The sequence below is a fragment of the Rutilus rutilus genome, assembly GCF_951802725.1.
Source record: "Rutilus rutilus genome assembly, chromosome: 6".
In the NCBI taxonomy this organism is placed as follows: Eukaryota; Metazoa; Chordata; class Actinopteri; order Cypriniformes; family Leuciscidae; genus Rutilus; species Rutilus rutilus.
In genome coordinates, this window is record NC_140214.1 from 20930234 (window position 1) to 20949538 (window position 19305).

The following is a 19305-nucleotide window of genomic DNA, read 5'->3' on the forward strand; positions in this document are numbered from 1 at the left end:
ATGGCAATTATCGGACTTGACAATGTTCACTGTCACGATACTTGCCAATATGTAACCAGTAAGCAATCAGGAGGGGTTAAGAGGCAAAGCTACTTCAGGCAATGTTACTTTATAAAAAAAAAAAAAAAAATGTTATGCAATACTTTAAGCCCAACAGTATTTAAATAGACTTAAAACAGCCAGTTTTACCACACTGAAAGCTAGTCAGAAAACGGAATCATTCCCAACGTTCGACTGCTATGTTTCATCTTCACAGTCATCGCTTGATCAGCCCTATACTCTTCATTATTTGCACAAGTTAACTTAGTATTGTAGTCCTATAGCAAGTATTCTATCATCATTACTAAGCTAACAACATTCAATCTTACAAACAAAAAGCTGACATTACAACCTGGATGACAGCTCATCAGCTGAATCACAAGATTAACCTTCTTTTCCTCCTTTAGGGCCTTTTCCACTGAATCTATGTCTATCTTTGAGAATAGCTACACAACTTTCACCTCCTAATGTGTAAAAACTAGGAGTTATCAAACACCTGAAAAAACATCTAATAAAATGAGTTCATGTTCACTTACGACTATAATTAAGCATGTCAGCATATTCACAGGAAGAAAGAAAGTTGTGCTCTCTTTGTCAACAGAAGAAGTTTTACTCAGCTGTTATTGAGTCAGTATTGTGCACTTCTATAACTATCTGGTTCAGCAGGCAAATCAGACATAAGAAGACTGTAACGGACTGTTAGGACAGCTGAAAAGTTAATTGGTGTGCAGCTGCCCAACCTTCAGTACTTGTACATCTTCAGAGTGAAGAAACGGACAGGTAACATCATCAGAGACCCCTCTCACCCAGGCCACAACCTGTGCTTCTCCCCTCAGGCAGATCTCTGTGCACTAGAACATCCAGGCATAAAAACAGTTTTTTCCCCAATGCCATCTCCATCTTAAACAATTAACACCACAATTACCACCTTTTTATATAATACCTCAGTACTTGAGAGAGTGTGAAAATAATTAGATATTATGTAAATACATACAGCTGTATATACAGTACATAATGCACAAATCTATACATAAGTCTTCTGTTCAGATATATACCATTTTATTATTATTATTATTTTCTTTCTTAGTCTTATTTAAATGTAATGTTCTTCCTATTTGTGTCATATGTATGAATGCATGTACCAAGAGCTTCAGAAAAAAGAAAAAACATTTTTTTTTTTAATTCCTGAAGTGTTTGCGCGATAAAGCTCATTCTGATGCTGATTCAGAACTCAACTCTGCAGCTTGACTTTGGTAAGGGCAAGTGACTAAGAACTGAAATCGAAATAACTTATTGTCATCAGACAACCATCTCACCTTGTAGACCTCTGAAAAAAACCCAGAGCCAATCCACTCGCAGATGAAGTCATCGAGTCGGGTCAGGCAAGAAAAGGCACTGATGAGGGCCCGGTAAGAAGAGGGACACACCCTGTCCAGCGGTGCCAGACCGGTTTCTGCTCCTCCTCCTCCTCCTCCACAATCCAGGTCCTCCAGCCGATCTGGCCGTGTGGGAAACCCAGCAATGGAGTTCCGTTTGCTCCGCTCCATTGCTGCTGGTGCAAAAATGTATCTGGTAGATTATCAATCACCGGTTCACATTTTTGATAGTCCTTTCCAGACCTACAGAGGAATAAACAGATAAGTAAAATATTGTTAATAACAGCACGTTGGCTATGTCCCATTATATTGCCCATTCTTATTACAACCGAATATGTTTTGTTTACTCAAATAGAAGCAATCTGTAGTGAAGGAAACCAGAAACCCAACATTAGAAGTAGACTGAAGGGTAGATTATGAAAAAGCTTGATCTTGATCTGCATTACAAAAATATAATTTTTCTATTTGAAATACAAAATGAAACAGAAGATATTTTCTTCTGTGTTGTGATGTACATTGAAGTAAAACAGATTATTGAAAATGTAGGATGGAAACTTGGTTCATTCCATCAGTTGTTGATTGAATGGAGGCAGATCTGAATGTGAATTTGCAGTAGATCGTAAGAAAATTAGTTTTTAAGTGGACTAAAAGATTGGATAATACGTAACAGAGAAATCAGTAATGTCCCTGGAAGAGCGATTTAGAACATTTTTGATGAAAAAACATGAGTTTTTTCTGGGTTGTGTCCGTTGCTGGAGCGGCTGAGAAGGGTCCGCTGTCATTATACTGTGCGAGAGCAGCCCAGATGAAATAAAAACCATCACTGACGCCTCGTGGGGTTTGTTTTGACACGCGAGGCTGCGCTGGGACACCAGATGTGGATTGAAAAGGGACAATGAAACAGTATGTAAACAGTACTCTAAAGTACATGCTGTCATATCATTATAAAGTAAGTCATTTGTTGTTGACTAGATGCTACATTAATGTAGCCTGACGTCGTCATACTCAGATTCTAGTTAGAATATGAGTCTGATACTGCTCCATTGGGCTGTGATTATGGGGCGTGTTTCAACCGAACCAGGAAAGAAAATGCCTCTGCACTCAATTGGATAGACCTACAACCAATCAGAGCAACGGAGTAAGTGACGCATGTTTTTCATTCATCTTTCCGATCGACAAATGATCGCGGTTCTCTGTTCCTCTTTTAAAATGAATGCGCTGTCGATATATTCTATAACAGACGCGATGGCGGAATCTACACATCTCAATTCTGCAGGGGCAGTCATCTTTGTTGTAAACAAATTCAACCCAAGTGCTCTTTGGTGACGTGGATGATTACGTTACTGTTGATCATCTGTCCATCATCGTATAAAGCCCACCCTGACCATTTGATTGGTCCGAACAGCTCTGGTTCGAGCATAGTTGCTCCACAATGGATCAAGTCCAGACCGAACTTCCCGACCTCAAATGTTGTGGGCGGTGCTAAGTTCGGCTGGCATCCAGGCTAACATTAGTGGAGAACAGCAGTATATTTGCCATGGAGGCTGAGAGGATGCTAACATTAGTAGTACCTCAAACTAGTATGTAACAAAAACAAACGCAAGTCCGACCCAAATGTTTAATGTTACGATTGTTATTTGTTACCATATATTTGCTTTGTCTTAGGACAGCCGATACCAACCAGTAAAAAAAAAAAAAAGCTTAATCAGCCCCCATACCGACCCTTGAGGGACATCCCTATCAGCTAAGTAGTAAGAACTGTTTTGCACAATTATCTAAGATAATTGTAATACACATGGAAAATACCATCGGGTAGTAAACACACCTGGTGAACAATAAAGTAATAACTTTGCATCTTCCAAATTGAAGCGTGCACAGCAGACAGATCCCCAGCGCAGATAAAGTGCTGAGTGGCTTACATTTTAAATTCCTTACACTATCCAAACAAACAATGTCCAGTCACTGGCATGAAAATTAATCACCTAGACTAAATTCTCTGTAAAAGAACACATAATCAAACCATTCACACTCATTTCCCCACATTCATCACAAAAAAGAAAAGAAAAAGACACATGACGGATATGGAAGCTTGGGAATGAACTAGGAAAATAAATAAATAAATAACTAACACAAAACTCTGCCAGGATCTAAACACTGGCTTCCCACTCTCACAGTCGAGTGCCACACCCCAGTAAAAAGCCACTTTAAAAGGACCAAAACATTTACGCAGGCCCTAGGCCGCTCAACAGCTGGCTCTACTCACTACATTGTGATAAATCAACTCAGTCCATTTCTGTAGATTCCTCCTGTGATATTCAAATGAAGGAGCCAATCATATGGCTAATCTTTAATAATAATTAAGGTGGGCTGTCCCTCTGTTTCTATAAACATTCACTTAATTATGTGATTAACTGTAGAAAGCAACCAAAACTACAGTGTGTTCGGAGCTGGAGTATGTAAGAAAGACTGGACCACTAAAGACAAGCCCTAAAACAGCTGTTTTCATCATGATTCCAGTGGCAACTTTCCACAGAGCTCATTTCAAACTTGACCTTCAGTTGGGAAAGCCTTAAGGGAAGCAAACACTCAATAACTGCATGATTTGACCTATATACCAATCTCTTATTTCCAAAAATAACCATATCACAGGGTCAAAAATTATGCACTAGGCTACTACAAAGAGGTTCCACCAAAACAACAACAGTAAGCCAACTGAACTTTGCACAACAAGACCTCAATTTGATCTAGCACTACTCTAATATCTGACTCATGATCTCTAGCAGCCAAAAAGACACACAAATTCCAAAAGAGGTTGTAATGCCTTCGCAATCTACAGGTTCCAGGTATTTTAAATGACATGATTAGACAGAGCGACCTCGCTGATGGCGTGAACAACAGCATGTCTGAGCTTCCAAAGATTAGAAATAAGAAATGAGAAGGACTTGACCATCTCGTACGGACATTTTTCAGCTCATACCACACATTTTGTGCATGCTTTTGACATACCTAACCACTGTTGAAAACAGTAAGGCGGTGTTTTTCACGAATCATCTTAACACCTCAAAGTCTGCTCAAGATGTTGCTAAGAAGTGCTTAGACGTAAATAGGCCTATTAACGAGCATACTTAAGACACTTTACAGGTCTAAACACATAATTCACTTCACAGGGTCAATATATAAAATTACATTAACGATTTATTAACAATTGAACGATGTTGTTGAATTATTACAAACCATCCCCATCATTTAATAAACAAGAACACATAGCATACGTTAAAGAAACTATGGCAACGTTTCCTAGCAATCAGGGTGCATTTGCAAACTGCTTTACACACTAATTGCGCGTGGGTAGTTACTAGGGAAGCAGAAGAAAGCGGGCGCAAAAACAACTCGGAAGTGCAAGTGTTGCAATCCGAGATCGCATAATTGATGCTGAGTTGCTGACCGAAAGTGAACTCGGTTTCTGCAAAACAATAAGCGCCAGAATACCGCTGAGAATAGTGATCAGGTGCAACTGCATTGCTGTCATTAAACTGTTACATGTGGACACCAAAGCGCTTTTTAATTGTTTACTGATACACGCGTGTGGGTATCACGTTCAACGTACTTTAAAACCAAGAGGAAATATTGTACACAAAGTTAATTGTCTTACCTGGTCATCAGGCTTGAAAGTGAAGCAAAGATATTCTGGCGGTCGAAAGGCCTCACTTAGTCCCATTGCATTTTGCAATAGCAAACAAGGGCCATACACTACAATCCATTAACATGGAGATATAATTGACTGTTTTGACCAAGCGTCGGCTAGGCTATATTAAGAATTAAACAACACAAGCTCTGTGTGAGCGTCTTAAAACTTCATTTACCGCAACTATAATAAACTTTCCTACAGAAACACAATTTTCAACGTGCACAAGTAGATAACTGCGTATGTTTCGTCGTTCTGTCCACAAACATGAAGCGGTCAAGAGAAAATAAATAAAGTGCGAGCTCTTTCTATGGAGTCCTTCTTTCAATATCCTGTCAGGCTCTTCAAAGCGGTTTCTATATTCCTAACTAATTTAACAAGCAGTGAATCGCCAAATACGTAATTCCACGTAGGGTGAGTTAAAATACAATGAAGTATATTCAAGAGACAGCCACTTCCATAACAGTTGCCTCTCCCCACGGACCAAACTTACGTTTTCATTTGATGGAGATGGACGTCAACGTCGGCCATACAGATGCAAGAGACTTCTTAAACGGTATTATTTTGAACCAATCACTGGGGAGGCAGAGACCACTGTGGGCGGGTATTTCGATTGATTGACTCGTCTTTCCGCGAATCAAAATGTTTACTCAAGGTACAGTTGTCCAATGATAGGCTTGATTCTATGGCATAATAAAATACATAATATACAAAAGCAGATTCAAATTAGTAATGGTTATTAGGCCGTGTTCTTAACATCTCTGTGTGTTTTAAATGCAGTCCATTGAATTATGGGATCGAAAACAATTGTAAGAACAATAAACAATTGTGGGGAAATGCATTGACAACATTTTAAGTATTTATTCCGTTAGGAATTCTAAAATTACTAACCCACTGTGGGTAAATTGTTATGTATATAGGATTAATGTAATGATGGCCACTTATATTTTAGCACAACTGTGCCTTCCAATAAAGCTGTATTCCAAATGGATTATGGCGCCATCTTTTGGCAGAGAAAACATTCTTCAAGGTAAAACAGTATGATTCATGTAGCCTAGTTGTCAATTGTATACTACTAGGCTGCTACTACTACTACTACTACTACTACTACTACTAATAATAATAATAATAATAATAATAAACGCCCTTTATATAAAGTGTTCTAATATTTACATGAATTAGTTGCTACAGTGCACTTGTGGGCCTACGTCTGTTTTTGCATGTAGCCGAAAATCTGCAATTCATTTCTTAGTTACACACTGTTGACCACACCACTTAAAAACCTGTCCCTAACATCTAATATTACACTTATTCCACCTCAATAGCAGCAAAGTCTTTTGATACAAACAAACACAATGATTTATTTATTAGGATATACTATAAATACAAATAGTTAAGACACCTAATATAGCTAAAGAGGGACCAAAATGACAACAACAATAAGAAGACTATAATACTGGGAGAGTTTGCGGTTTAGTTGGTAAACTGGCTTATCTGAATATATTTAATTGCCATTGAGTGATATAACATAGTTTTTAACAGTTTTAAGCATTTAACAGCAGAACATGTTGTTAATAGGTCTAGACTGATACATTGTTTTAATGTGTTTGGTGTAGGCAACGCTGGAAAATACAAGACTAAAATCTAATTCAAACTAGTTGCGCGATGAAACCCCACTTGTCCAAATTCAATGTGTGGCCTAAATCTGTACGTCCCTATCCCTCGGGGCAATGGGGTTAATCTAGTCAGTCGGTCAAGAGCTTATTAGGCTACTACCAGTCTGATGATTATGTCACTAACCCAACACCGACTCTGCTGTATGTAACATTAAAGAACATTGCGCGGTTAATGACAAGATACAAGGATAGCAAGAATGAGAAACTTACTTACAGGTATGAACGCCTAATTGGAAACCATGTTCGCCAACATAAAACTGCAAAATACTAATCTTATTAACACGACTGAATGACACGTATTGCCTAACTGTATGTCACTGCATTTATTTATATTTTTTGTGATAGCGTTTCTTTCGGTCATTGCTGTGGTGTCAGGATACGTGGAGGAACTCGATGACAAGTAGGCTATAAGTGCTTCACATTGTAAAGGAACTGATTGTGCTTTAGTTGTGTAGGTGTTGTCAGTGCAGCGTAGTTATTTTTGTTGCATGCAACGTACTGAGATCTTGAGAAATGCCACTTAATGATTTTGCGTAATAATAGAGATATAATTTTATCTGTGACTATCTATCTAGCTACTATTTCTATAAATAATATACATACAGATAGATAGATAGATAGATAGATAGATAGATAGATAGATAGATAGATAGATAGATAGAATTGTTTATAATTGTGTCTGTCTGTCTATCTATTTAGCTATAGCCTGCTATTTCTATTAATAATATACATACAAACAGACACAGACAGATGAACAGACATATATGAATGTTTGATTGAATGCATTAAACAGTTTACATTTACAGGTTTAAGGAATACCGACAGGATGAACTCTGGCTGGTGGAGGTGAGAGTACAGTGCAGTCTAATTTATGCAATTTTATGTTGTGTGTTTTGCAAATTTCTAACATGCACATGTGTGATATCATGAAGGTTTTTTTTTTTTTTATAAATTTTTATTGCAGTTTTATGCTCCATGGTGCGCATACTGTCACACATTTGAGCCAGTATGGTATGAAGTCGGTGCAGAGTTGAAGAGTCTGGGCTCTCCTGTTAATGTCGGCAAGATTGATACCACAGAGCACAAAAGTGGGTTCCATTCATGTGTGTGCAAAAGTGTGTTTGTTGGAAAGCTTTGGTTACACTGAATGCAAACCTAAAATTATTTTTAAGATTACCAAGAACTGCCCTTAGGATCCTTAGCTGAAAGCTAATGCTGTAGCTTGGTTTGAGATGACAGTAATGGTAATGCCACACCAGGCCATTGCTTAGCAACCAATTAGTATGCTACTTAAACGGCAGGATTGGCTTACCTGCTGTTTAATGGGATTAGTTAAGCAGGCCTCATGCGCTCATGAGACTCAGTTCGTTGAACTGTATACATAGTCTGTATTGAGTCTGTATCTTGTTAACCAGATGGCCATATGGCATAAGTTGCATTTCAGCAATCCTTTTAGTTTCTTGGAATTAGGTTGTTCATTGTATTCCGACTTAATAATCTTCTTCTTATTAAGTTCACGCATAAGCTTTCTAGCTAAAAAAAATGTAGCCCATGTCTTTTGTTTTACCCCCCACCATTGGTAAACCCTGTTATTAATTAGATTAGATTAGATTAGCAATAATTGTGATCTACTAATGATATAGCTAACAATGACAATCTTCTAAGTATGAGTACTACCATTATTATCTCTATATATTCTGAAATGCTTCTCCACTGATGCATAAATAATAATAATTATTATTTCAAATAAAACACAAAAGCTTGATCTCTTGTATCTTTAGGCATTGCTTCAGAGTTTAATATTCGTGGATATCCAACCATAAAACTGTGAGTTAATGCCTACTTGTTATCATTCATAAATTATTGGTCATGCTGTATTTGATTCTTTTTATTTGTTTTGTTCTCTTAAAAAGGTTTAAAGGGGATCTGTCTTTTGACTACAAAGGGGCAAGAACAAAGGATGCTATTATTGAATTTACCAATCGAGTTTCAGGGTAATTCTAGAGTAAATCTCACCATAATGAACTGTATTGTGTCTTTCGTGTTCTGCACTGACCTTAGTCTTATGTCAGTTAGTTGTAATTCGCTTCATGCAATCCCCTTGTCCTTTTTTATTCAATCTAGTCCTGTGGTAAGACCACTCACTAGTGTTCAGTTGTTCCAGCATGTTATGAGTCGTCATGATCTTATCTTCGTTTACATTGGAGGGGAGTCGTTTCTTAAGGTACACATTATGTAAAATTAATATCTGTCATACAGGAATTATGTACAATGATTGACTGAATTACATTGGAATAGGAATGAAATGCAAACTAATGAACAGTAGAGCATGAGTTCACAACTACTATTAGATAAATAAACTGTGTGAATATATTTATTGGCAAGTCATGCAAAGTCATTCAGGACTGGATCATATTCGACTGCTAGTGAAATATAATTCAAGGTTTTTTTTGTTTGTTTTTTTTTTAACAGAAGAAATACTATAAAGCTGCAACTGAGTATATTGTCCACACCTATTTTTTCTCAGCATCTAAGGAAATCCTTCCAAAGGTAAAAGTTTCCCTTTTCAGAGAAAATCCCTCTGTAAAATAATCTGATATTTTCAACTTCTTAGAAAATAAACCAAATCGATCCATTATTGATTTTCTCCATAGGCAGTCACTCTGCAGGATGTTCCCGTTGTTGCTGTGTTCAAAGATGGCACGTACTACCTCTACAATGGTAAGATGTAGGCCTACTACTTGCAGTGCATCACTTTACCAAGCGAATATCTGAAACTAACAGGATCTGTAAGCAGCGAAATCTCATAGTCTCTCAGCGTCTGAGTTCAAGGCTGTTTCCTCTCATCGCCTCTCGAAGGGTGCCGTTCCACTGGGGCAGACTGGGGAGGTGGTAGTGAAATGCCAGGGCATCGAGGCAGAGTGTCACTAGGAAAGGGCACCAATAATGGGAATTAGGCAGGCGTGAAGAACGATGCAGCACCCTCAAAACAAACACTAGCCCATGACAGTCGTTTATCCTCAGGGTGTTGATCTGCTGGACTTCCCCATTGTTGAAGAAGGTCTTTTGGAGCCAGAAGTTTAGCAGGAAAGGATCAGCACACTGAACCTGGACCCAGAACGCGGCGCTGTCAGACGAGTCCTCTACGATATGAATAGTTAACACATCCATGGGGCAAGGTTAAAGACAAGGTGTAGAATGTAGATTCTGCAGCAGATATTATATTATATTAACATCTTCTTGATTGCCTAAAAAGAAATACAGATTTGGTCAGAATTTTATTTTTAAAGTAATGCTAAAATGAAATGCTTTTTTTCAATTGAGCATATAGGATCAAATTACAGCCCACACTTGTCTTATCACTGCTAAAAAACTCCTGATATCCATCTATTGTTTCAACTTGGAAGTCAGTCCTTATGAATCGCTTACCTGACATTATTTACATTATTAAATGGCCTCTTTTTATAACATAGTTCAGATGGTAATCCTCCTAATAAAAACAGAAGCATAAACAGACAATAAAAGGTGAACAATTTTTACATAAATATTACAGGTCACAGCACACCAATATATCGGAAATGAAAGCACATTTACATTTTCTTTATTGCTGGAATTCAGGTTACTTTATTAACACAAAAGTACTTGTTTTGTTATAAGTACTTACCACAGGTTCTTGCATGTATATAAGAAACAAGTGAAAAGATTTTTGTGAAGACATTATAAATATAGCAATGGTTTCTTACCATTATATTCCAAATTATGAGAATACAGAGACCGTAAAGTGTTCCAGCTCTCCTCTGTCATGTGGCTTATTCTGAACATTTCGTCTGGGTTATCATCCAGTACACACCCTTTAAGTCAACAACTTGACTGTGTGCAAGTAACATATTTTGCATAATTCAACGCACAGTTAGTGGACAGAAACACTTTGATAATAAAATGAAAGATCATTTGTTTCTTATGATTAAGCATTTCTGTGTGTTTAACTTTGCATATTGTTTGCACATGGTGACATTTAATAAGTGTAGAGCTACATTTATTACATGAACACATTAAATGTACATGAAGTAATAAAAAGTTTAATCTCTCTTGTTTTATCATTTCTATAGAATTTCTTGATGGTGATCTGTCTTCCTGGATAAATCGAGAACGTTTTCCCTCTTACTTCCAAATCGATAGTTTCAGTCTGTACCAGATGGGAGAACAAAGTAAGCCTGTCTTTCTATATGAACATATACAGTATTTCTTTTATTTGTCTTATTTCCTAATAACCTATTCGAGTTTACAAAGTGCGTTGTCATTAATTAACACCATTTCTATGTTTTTGCCGCTAGGTGATAAAACAAAACTGCTAGATGACTTTCTGCCCAGATACAATATTTATGTGTGAAAACGATGCTTTGACATATTGTGATTATGCGAACTTCCCATGCATACATAATTTGTTGTGACGCTGTTCATTTCTCACACTATCCTCAAAGGTAAACTTGTGGCATTGGCAGTAGTAGATGAGAAAAATCCATCTGAAGAAAGCATTCGGTAAGTAACATTAGAAAATGTGCACGGAAGACCATCAAAACCATGACAATAGCCAGTTTTCCCCTCCATTATTTCTCTTTAGTTACAAAACTCTGATGGAAAGGCTAGCTACTGAATACAGAGATCATTATAAAAGGTAGGTAGCAAATTTATATGAACTATAAAAACAGCACCTGACATCTGAGTTTATCGAAGTATTTGTTAACAAAGGCCATATTGTTTTTTTCTTCTCCTAGCGATTACCAGTTTGGTTATATGGATGGTAATGAATATATCAACGGTATAATTATGGGGTGAGTTAAATTGGACCCATTCTGTGCTCATAGTATAATCTAATATAATGGAGTATAATCACCACTAATATGTTTCTTCTTCTCAGAGAAGTTGCGATCCCCTCCATAATTGTGCTGAATATGACCATTGATGGATACTGTCTACCAGAAAGTAAGATTGAGACCATGGAGGATTTACTTCACTTTCTCAACAGCGTTCTGGATGGCAGCACTTCGGTATGAGGCACGAAGGTGTTTTCTTCTCCATCTTTTCTGTCATATAACTTCCTTCTTGCGAAATACAATGGGCCTTTTCTAATAAAATTCCATTTACCTTAACCAGCTGCTCGGAGGAAATGGGTTTTTGCAGTGCACTAAGAGAGTTTTCTTTAAAGCGAAGTCTACTGTGGTGGTAAGTCTGACAACACTTATTATTTTAGCACATTATTACATTTTTTCCCAAATATTTACCAAACGCTTAACGCACCAAAACCAAAACCACACGGCTGATCACATCCTCATCAAATATTTACTTGAAGCTAATATTTTGGTTACTGTTGTCCTAGTAACTAATATAAATCTCCTCGATCTCAGTCAATGTTCCAGACAGCTCCGATCTTCTCCTGTTTTGTGTGTGGACTGCCTGTGGGCATAGTTGTAATGGTTATCTGGGCTACATGTACTGCTGTACCAGCAAATGATGAAAAACCTGAGGAAGGAGCTACAGCCAGTCCTGCTTTGGATGCACACAGGAAGAAGGCAACAGAATTGCAGCCTGGCAGCACAGAAAAAACCTCTGAAGCAAAGAAAGAGGATTAACATGGACTGTTTATTGAGGATCATGTTAATCTGTAACATCATAGTATGTCATACTGCTTTCCCCATTTTTATAAATTGTTTTCCCAGTCTGCATTGTTGATAGTGTGGTTGGTTTCTTTATCAAATAAACTTCAAATAACTTAATCAACTTAATTTATTTTATTAAGCTTCCATCATGTGAAACAATTAAGTCTATAAATATTTTAAATCAAATGAATAAAGCACATAGGCTATATGGCTATTATGTATGCTGTAAACAAGTTGTGTTCAAATTCTACTGTACCATGTTGGAGGTCCCTGGGTATTTTTTTCTTTTCTTTTTGTTTTTAAAAGGCCAAGTATGAAGTATGAAAGAGTTCTCAACCCATTATTGTGACCTGTGTTTGCTTCAATTACATGTGGCTAAATTACATGAACTTTATATTAGTAGGCCTATAGCATTTTAATCAGTAAATCAAAACGACATGATTACCGGAAATATAAAACCACACAATGTGATATTACGACGCCATCTATCGACCATATTAAAAATTGTAAATGCCGAAAGTGATAGTTGTAGGCTACTATAGTTTGGAAGATGGAAAAAGCGACTTGCCTTATAACACTGAGACAGTTCTGTCATGGAAGTATTTAATGGAGGAAACTTAACCCTAAAACCTAAAAAGTGACACTGAAATGGCTTGAAAGCATATGGATTCTTCAAATATGTGTGCTTCAAAACAAATGAGAAAACATCACCACAAACGTACGTCCCAGCAAGCGGTACATTTCCTTCACCTCAAAGTGGATTAATGGATTATCTCGCTTCTCGTGTCACAGGATGAGTAAAAGGCGTTAACAGTGACTTTACATGCTGTGAACAGTTACCGCCGAACGCTGCAACTTTCTCTGGAAACAGCGGATCAAACTTGTAATGACGGATTCTGCAAACGGAAGTTTATTTGACACCTCTCTTTATGATATTTCCGTTATGGCACTTAGCGCGGATGTGGTTGTAAATATTAGCGAGAGATGATATTGACATTACAAATAAATGCGGAAGATATTTTGTTTTGCGTGGGTGTATGAAGCTTTAGTTTAGACGCAACACTATGGAGTTAAAAGTATGTTTTCTCAACGAAATCTGAACGTTTCCTACTCGCTACATAAATACCATAGACACTTGGGATTTTGCCTGAAAGAGAAATATCCAGTTCTACATGTGAATTAAGTTGGAGTAATAACAATTTTTGGGCACTTTGGAGGAGGAGCTTTCATAAAGAAAAGTACCACATCTGTTTCTTGTATCATGGACATGGAGAACATGCAGATGTCTGCAGTTCTGCTCAGTGTCTTGGCTGTGGGACTTGCTTTCTGTGGAATTTCGTCTGCCTCAGACAGATATGTGTCTTTGAATGAACACCAAACAGACAATACCACCTTGTCAGCACACCTTCACCCCAAGCTATACTTTGATCTGACAGAGGTGCGTTTCATGAAACAGAGGGCCACCACCACGCATAGACACATATTTAAAGTGATTCAAAATGCTGTTTCTGTTATGTTATCCAATGCAGCTGCTTACCAGCCTCCGGTGAACCACGAGGATTTCGGCAAGAAATGGAATGAGATTTATGGCAACAATTTGCCACCTCTTGCGCTGTACTGTCTGCTTCAACCTGAGGATGCTGCCGCCTCTCAGTTTTTGATTGAGTACATGGACAGAATGGTGGAGTATCCAGATTGGATGGTGTCCAGTGCCCCAAATGATGAGGTTCCGATTGCCCACTCCCTCACTGGTTTTGCCACAGCGTATGATTTCATTTACACCTTTCTTGACACCCGGAGAAGATTGCGATATCTCAAGAAAATACGATCCGTTACCGAGGAGCTTTTTGAGCTCTCCAAGCACAGAGGATGGGGAAAACAGTTTCTACAGAACCACCAGACAACTAATATACTAGCCATTCTCATTGGCGCTCTTGTGGCAGGGGAACATAATGACCCAGAGACAATGATATGGAAGCAAATATCAGTGAACTACATGGAAAAGACCATGTTCCTTCTCAGCCACATTGTCGATGGCTCTCTCGATGAGGGTGTTGCATATGGTAGCTACACAGCAAAATCCATCACTCAGTATGTTTACTTAGCATTGCGTCATTTTCAGATAGACAACACGCAGAACAACTGGCTCAGAGCTCACTTCATGTTTTACTTCGCTACTCTGCTTCCTGGATTTCAACGAACGGTTGGCATTGCAGACTCCAATTACAACTGGTTCTATGGGCCTGAAAGCCAGCTTGTATTTCTGGATGCATACGTGCTCCGAAATGGCTCGGGAAACTGGCTGGCAGAGCAGATTAGGAAGCATCGTCCTAAAGATGGACCCATGATGCAATCAGCAGCCCAACGCTGGGCTACTTTGCATACTGAGTACATATGGTATGACTCTGAGTTAAATTCATCGCCTCCACTTGACTTTAACAAAGCAACCATGCACGTTTTCTCCAACTGGGGTGTAGTGACGTATGGGGCAGGGTTACCTCAAGCTCAGGGTAATACCTTTGTGTCATTTAAATCTGGAAAATTAGGAGGGCGAGCGGTGTACGATATTGTCCATGCCCAACCTTATTCTTGGGTAGAAGGCTGGACGAACTTCAACCCAGGGCATGAACACCCTGATCAAAACTCCTTCACTTTTGCACCAAATGGACAGATGTTTGTCTCTGAAGCCTTGTATGGTCCTAAATACAGCTATCTTAACAATGTGCTGGTATTTGCCCCCTCACCCACCAGCCAGTGTAATCAACCATGGGAAGGACAGTTGGGGGAATGTTCAAAGTGGCTAAAATGGGGAGAAAAGGAAGTTGGGGAAACCGCCGGGGAGGTCATCGCAGCTTCGTCGCATGAGGACATGTTGTTTGTGAGTGGAGAGTCTGCTTCAGCCTATTCATCCGCCATGAAGCTAAAGAGTGTGTATCGGGCACTTGTGCTTCTTAACTCTCAAACATTATTCGTGCTGGACCACATTGAGAAACACGAGCACTCCCCTCTCAGTTCCCTCAGTGCGTTTTTTCACAACCTAGACATTGATTTCAGATACGTTCCTCACAGATCGTTTGGAAAATACAATGGGGCTCTGATGGATGTGTGGGATGCACATTACAAAATGTTTTGGCTGGACATGCAAGGATCCAGCCCCGTTGCCAGGATACAAGAGGCAGAACAGGCTGCGGAATTCAAAAAGAGATGGACGCAGTTCTTAAACGTGACCTTTCCCATGGAGAACCCTGTCGCCAGAGTTGCTTACTTGATGTATGGCCCATACGTCAAGGTCTCGGACTGTAGATTCATAGACAAGAGTAAAAATGGAGTAAAGATATCAGTAACTCTTAATGACACTGAGACTGTTGTGTCAGTTGTAACAAATTACAAAGACATTGAGGCTAGACACAGTTACTTGGGCTTTGCAGGCTTTGCTAAAACAGAAGACAATCAAAGAATAGTTCAGTTTGGCCAGGGAATTCAAACTTTGCCAAGTCAAGTCACAAAAGATTTTGTGTTTGACTTTGGATTGGCAGTAAACATCTCTGCGATACTGACTTTATGTTTTGCTTTAGCTTTCATAATAAAAAAGAAGAAATTTCATGTGTCGTTCAAAATGCTAATTCATTGCACTCTGATATGTGTGCTGTTTTTGTGGGTGACAGAACTTTTGTCTGTTTTTTATGTCTGCGAACAGCTCTCGTGCAAAGTCAAATCAAAAGACAGCAGCATATATGATGGAACAGACTCTAGCGTCCCCGACCTCCTCCCCGTCATCACCATCACATCTATGCCGGGCTCTGGCGCGGAGATCCTTCAGCTCCTTTTTGATAACAGCTCTGACTTTGTATACCTCCGGATCCCTTCCACCTACCTGCGGTTCCCCGTGTCTCCTTTCGTCTCTCTGGTGGACGCTTGCGAGTGGTCTGGAGCAGATGCTCATAATGGACGATTTCGAGTTATTCAGGGATGGTTCCACTCCATAGTCCACAATGTGAAAATGCACCTGCAGAACATTCAGTTGCACCAGAGCAATGACAAAACAGTGAATAATGTCAAAGAGAAAGGTCAAAGAAAGAGAAGAATGCTGCTGTCAGAGCAAACAAGGACAGGAAGCAGCAAGCGTTTGGACATCGGATACATACAAGAGCTCAGGCAGCACCTATTAAAGTACCCAAATGCCCGGCCGGTGCTGAGCATGGGCAGTGGTGGCTGGTTCTTAAAGCTGCCGTATCTTCAAGAGGTCATAGGTCGCTCACTTCGCTCAGTTCATGTGGTCAAAGACCCACGTGCATGGATTTATCTAATGCTCTACAGCAGTAAGCCAAGCCTGTACTTGCGTAAGAATATTAAAAGGCACATCGCCAACATTTTTAAGCAGAACATTGATGGTGTGGATCAGGGCTGTTCTACAGTGGACTCACAGTTTCTTCCTTTAAAGAAGATCCTCTCCCAGCCAGATCCCAACCCTGTACATTTGCTAGCTCAGCTATGGCTGGCTCACAATTCAGCAGGGCTCAAGGTGAGCGCAAGCCTCCCTACACACACTTACTTAATAGTCAAATTCGAGGACGTCGTATATTTTCCTGAAAAGACGGCGAGAACGATACATAACTTTATTGGAATACCAATTGCACCAGCTGCATTAAACCAGCTGACATTTGCCACGTCCACAAATTTGTATAATCTGATATATGAAGGAGATATATCACCTGCCAAAATCAACATGTGGAAGACGAAAATGGCCATAGATGAGATTAAACTCATTGAGGATACATGTTGGCCTGTGATGGAGAAGCTGGGTTATAAAAGACATACAGTCAGTCATTCTTTTTTGTAAATGTTTTTGCCTTTATCATATTGCTTTTGCAAACAGTTCATCATATGCCCAATTGTTTTGTGCACTGATTTATTTATCCTGATATTTAAGCAATGTTTATATAGGTAAATCATACAGACAAAACTGTGTATAGACTGTCTATATCTGCTAAAGAACAAAAAGTGATTGCTCAACACTTAAGATGAGCAACAGAAGCAAATCTTGGATCATAAACACATTTAGTTTGACTTTTTGACAAGATTATGGTATTTCCCACCAGATGGGCAGTTAACAGTATTTTTTCAGTTTATTCAGTTGTGAGACGCATGCTAATGTTAATTATGCTATTTTGAGTGAACAATGTCATTTTCAGTTATTTTTCCACCAAGATACCTTATTTTTTGCATTTATAAGAGCCAGTTCATGTGTAGGTCTATAGATGTGCAAAAAAGGTGTTCATGTGTGACTGTACAATTAAATCATTTTATTGACATGTCACATCAATTGACATCAAATATCTTTTTTGGGGGGTACTGTATGTGAATATTTATTCCTTGTTGTTTCTTTGCATTCCTATATAAACTATATACTAAACACCAATAGCAAATCTGTCTTACTTTTCTGAAATTATATCAGTTGCTCATGATTTAGCAACCCAAACAAGTAAAACCACAAAACATCATATTTCTCATCTTAATGGTGAAATATTTTAATGCCGTTTTAAGAGACTACTAATGCGCAATGTATTAAAAGCCACAATGCAAATGGATTTTCCATGGCACCACATGCATTTGGAGTTTAAGCCTCACTGTGGGATAACTGAAATGGAGGAAAATAATAGCAATTTATGTGATACTTTTAAAACATTTGCAAAGGCTGCTTTAGTGTGTGTGTGTGTGTGTGTGTGTGTGTGTGTGTGTGTGGTGTTATTTGCAGAGTCATTCCTTTGTGCCCAGCATGCTTCTGGACTAAACTCAGCAAGCAATTCTTCATAGGATAGAGTCTGTATGGAGAATATTAAGTTTAATGCTTAAAAAAAAAAAAATCAGTCCCTACATTAAACCATTATGGCTGATCATGTAGGTTTATATGGTGTGTGTTTATTTTAATATTTTTATTTTTATTTTTTAATGAATGGCATGAAGCAGTTTCTGATAAACTGAAGTGCAAAGATGGTAAAAGGCATGAACACTGTGTGATTTGAACTGTGAAGCAACTAGATATAAGTCAAATTTGTTTAACAATATCAATAGTGTCAAGTTGAATGTGGCAATTCATAAATGTACACATACTTCTTTATAGTACAAATAAATGGTTCAAAAATACTTATGTAGCTTCTGGTAATAAACAGTGTTTAATATTCAGTAACAGACCTTAAAAAAGAGGGGAATGAAAGATTTTACTTGCAATTCAAATGCTAGAATTATTCATAAAATGTCACCAGCAGAGGGCAGCAGATAAATAAAGATTCTACAACTTCTATGCTTGAGCAGAAATTTATTATCAGTAGCAGGTACTTCACTACTATCAGCAGCAAATCATGTAAGGACTGAAAAGAGCTTGCTCATTGGTGCCAACTTCATGATTCCTTTTTACACTTCAAAATACTTGTCATTTACACTAAAAAAGCTAAGATGAGTCAGGCCTTGAGCAGTACGATGTATTGTGAATCTTGCTGTGGTTTCCTAGGTGCTAACTTAATACTTTGCAAGTGTGTAGAGCCAAACACTGACTGTGGGTTACATACAGAGTTAACAGCAACAGCTCATGCATTCAAATGATCAAATCATGCCTTGATGCTAGGTAGCTCAATAAATTTTGCCAGAAAATGTATTTGTTTTCAGATTATTGTATTGAAACCCTAGATCCGTAGCCTTCTAACGCATCTCATGAAAGTGATTGATAGTTTTCTTCATTAGCAGACAGTTCTCGTGCCTTCTAATGCACCGGTGCCTTCAGCATGAGCCAAAAGCCCAGCTAGTGTTTGATCATTCACACTGGGCATGTACCCGTGGCAGCGACTTTGATGAATTAGGTGGTGTTGTGAAACCAG

The 19305-nt window shown here is 38.5% G+C and overlaps 3 protein-coding genes and 1 long non-coding RNA gene across 5 annotated transcripts in view; 2 read left to right on the plus strand and 2 right to left on the minus strand.

Moving 5' to 3' along the window:
- tesk2 (testis associated actin remodelling kinase 2) overlaps positions 1–5632 on the minus strand; it is a 29570-nt gene extending 23938 nt beyond the window's left edge. The window contains exons 1-2 of one of the 2 annotated variants that reach the window (XM_084411125.1): positions 5594–5632; positions 1356–1658 (exon numbers count right to left, since the gene is read on the minus strand). In XM_084411125.1, the coding sequence (XP_084267251.1) occupies positions 1356–1586 (231 nt within the window). In that variant the 5' untranslated portion in view covers positions 1587–1658; positions 5594–5632. Of the gene's footprint in view, positions 1–1355; positions 1659–5067 lie in introns of both variants that reach the window. The other variant, XM_084411124.1, reaches the window with a different exon arrangement.
- Positions 5633–6843: 1211 nt separating this feature from the next.
- On the plus strand, positions 6844–12952 carry tmx3a (thioredoxin related transmembrane protein 3a). Its single transcript, XM_084411140.1, has 16 exons — positions 6844–6992; positions 7122–7176; positions 7583–7622; positions 7741–7864; positions 8558–8603; positions 8690–8770; positions 8901–9000; positions 9249–9326; positions 9431–9497; positions 10886–10984; positions 11258–11315; positions 11398–11451; positions 11552–11608; positions 11695–11824; positions 11931–11999; positions 12182–12952. Exons 1-16 carry the CDS (start codon positions 6974–6976, stop codon positions 12404–12406), a joined length of 1302 nt encoding a protein of 433 aa, XP_084267266.1. The 5' UTR covers positions 6844–6973; the 3' UTR covers positions 12407–12952.
- Positions 9135–10605, minus strand: LOC311291847. The gene is made up of 3 exons (XR_014627620.1): positions 10520–10605; positions 10206–10266; positions 9135–10024 (listed from the first exon to the last, which is right to left on the minus strand). It is a non-coding gene; the product is annotated as an uncharacterized lncRNA (long non-coding RNA).
- Positions 12953–13442: 490 nt separating the features above from the next.
- Positions 13443–18278, plus strand: dsela (dermatan sulfate epimerase like a). The gene has a single exon (XM_084411109.1). The coding sequence runs from the start codon at positions 13695–13697 to the stop codon at positions 17271–17273; it is 3579 nt and encodes a 1192-aa protein (XP_084267235.1). The 5' UTR covers positions 13443–13694; the 3' UTR covers positions 17274–18278.
- Positions 18279–19305: the final 1027 nt, after the last annotated feature.

Excerpts from the sequence above, each read along its gene's own strand:
- tmx3a (XM_084411140.1), top strand. Across the intron at positions 7,865-8,557 it reads TGATACCACAGAGCACAAAA|GCATTGCTTCAGAGTTTAAT; the intron begins GTGGGTTCCATT and ends TTGTATCTTTAG. Across the intron at positions 11,452-11,551 it reads TACAGAGATCATTATAAAAG|CGATTACCAGTTTGGTTATA; the intron begins GTAGGTAGCAAA and ends TTCTTCTCCTAG.
- dsela (XM_084411109.1), top strand. The coding sequence starts at position 13,695 with ATGGACATGGAGAACATGCAGATGTCTGCAGTTCTGCTCAGTGTCTTG.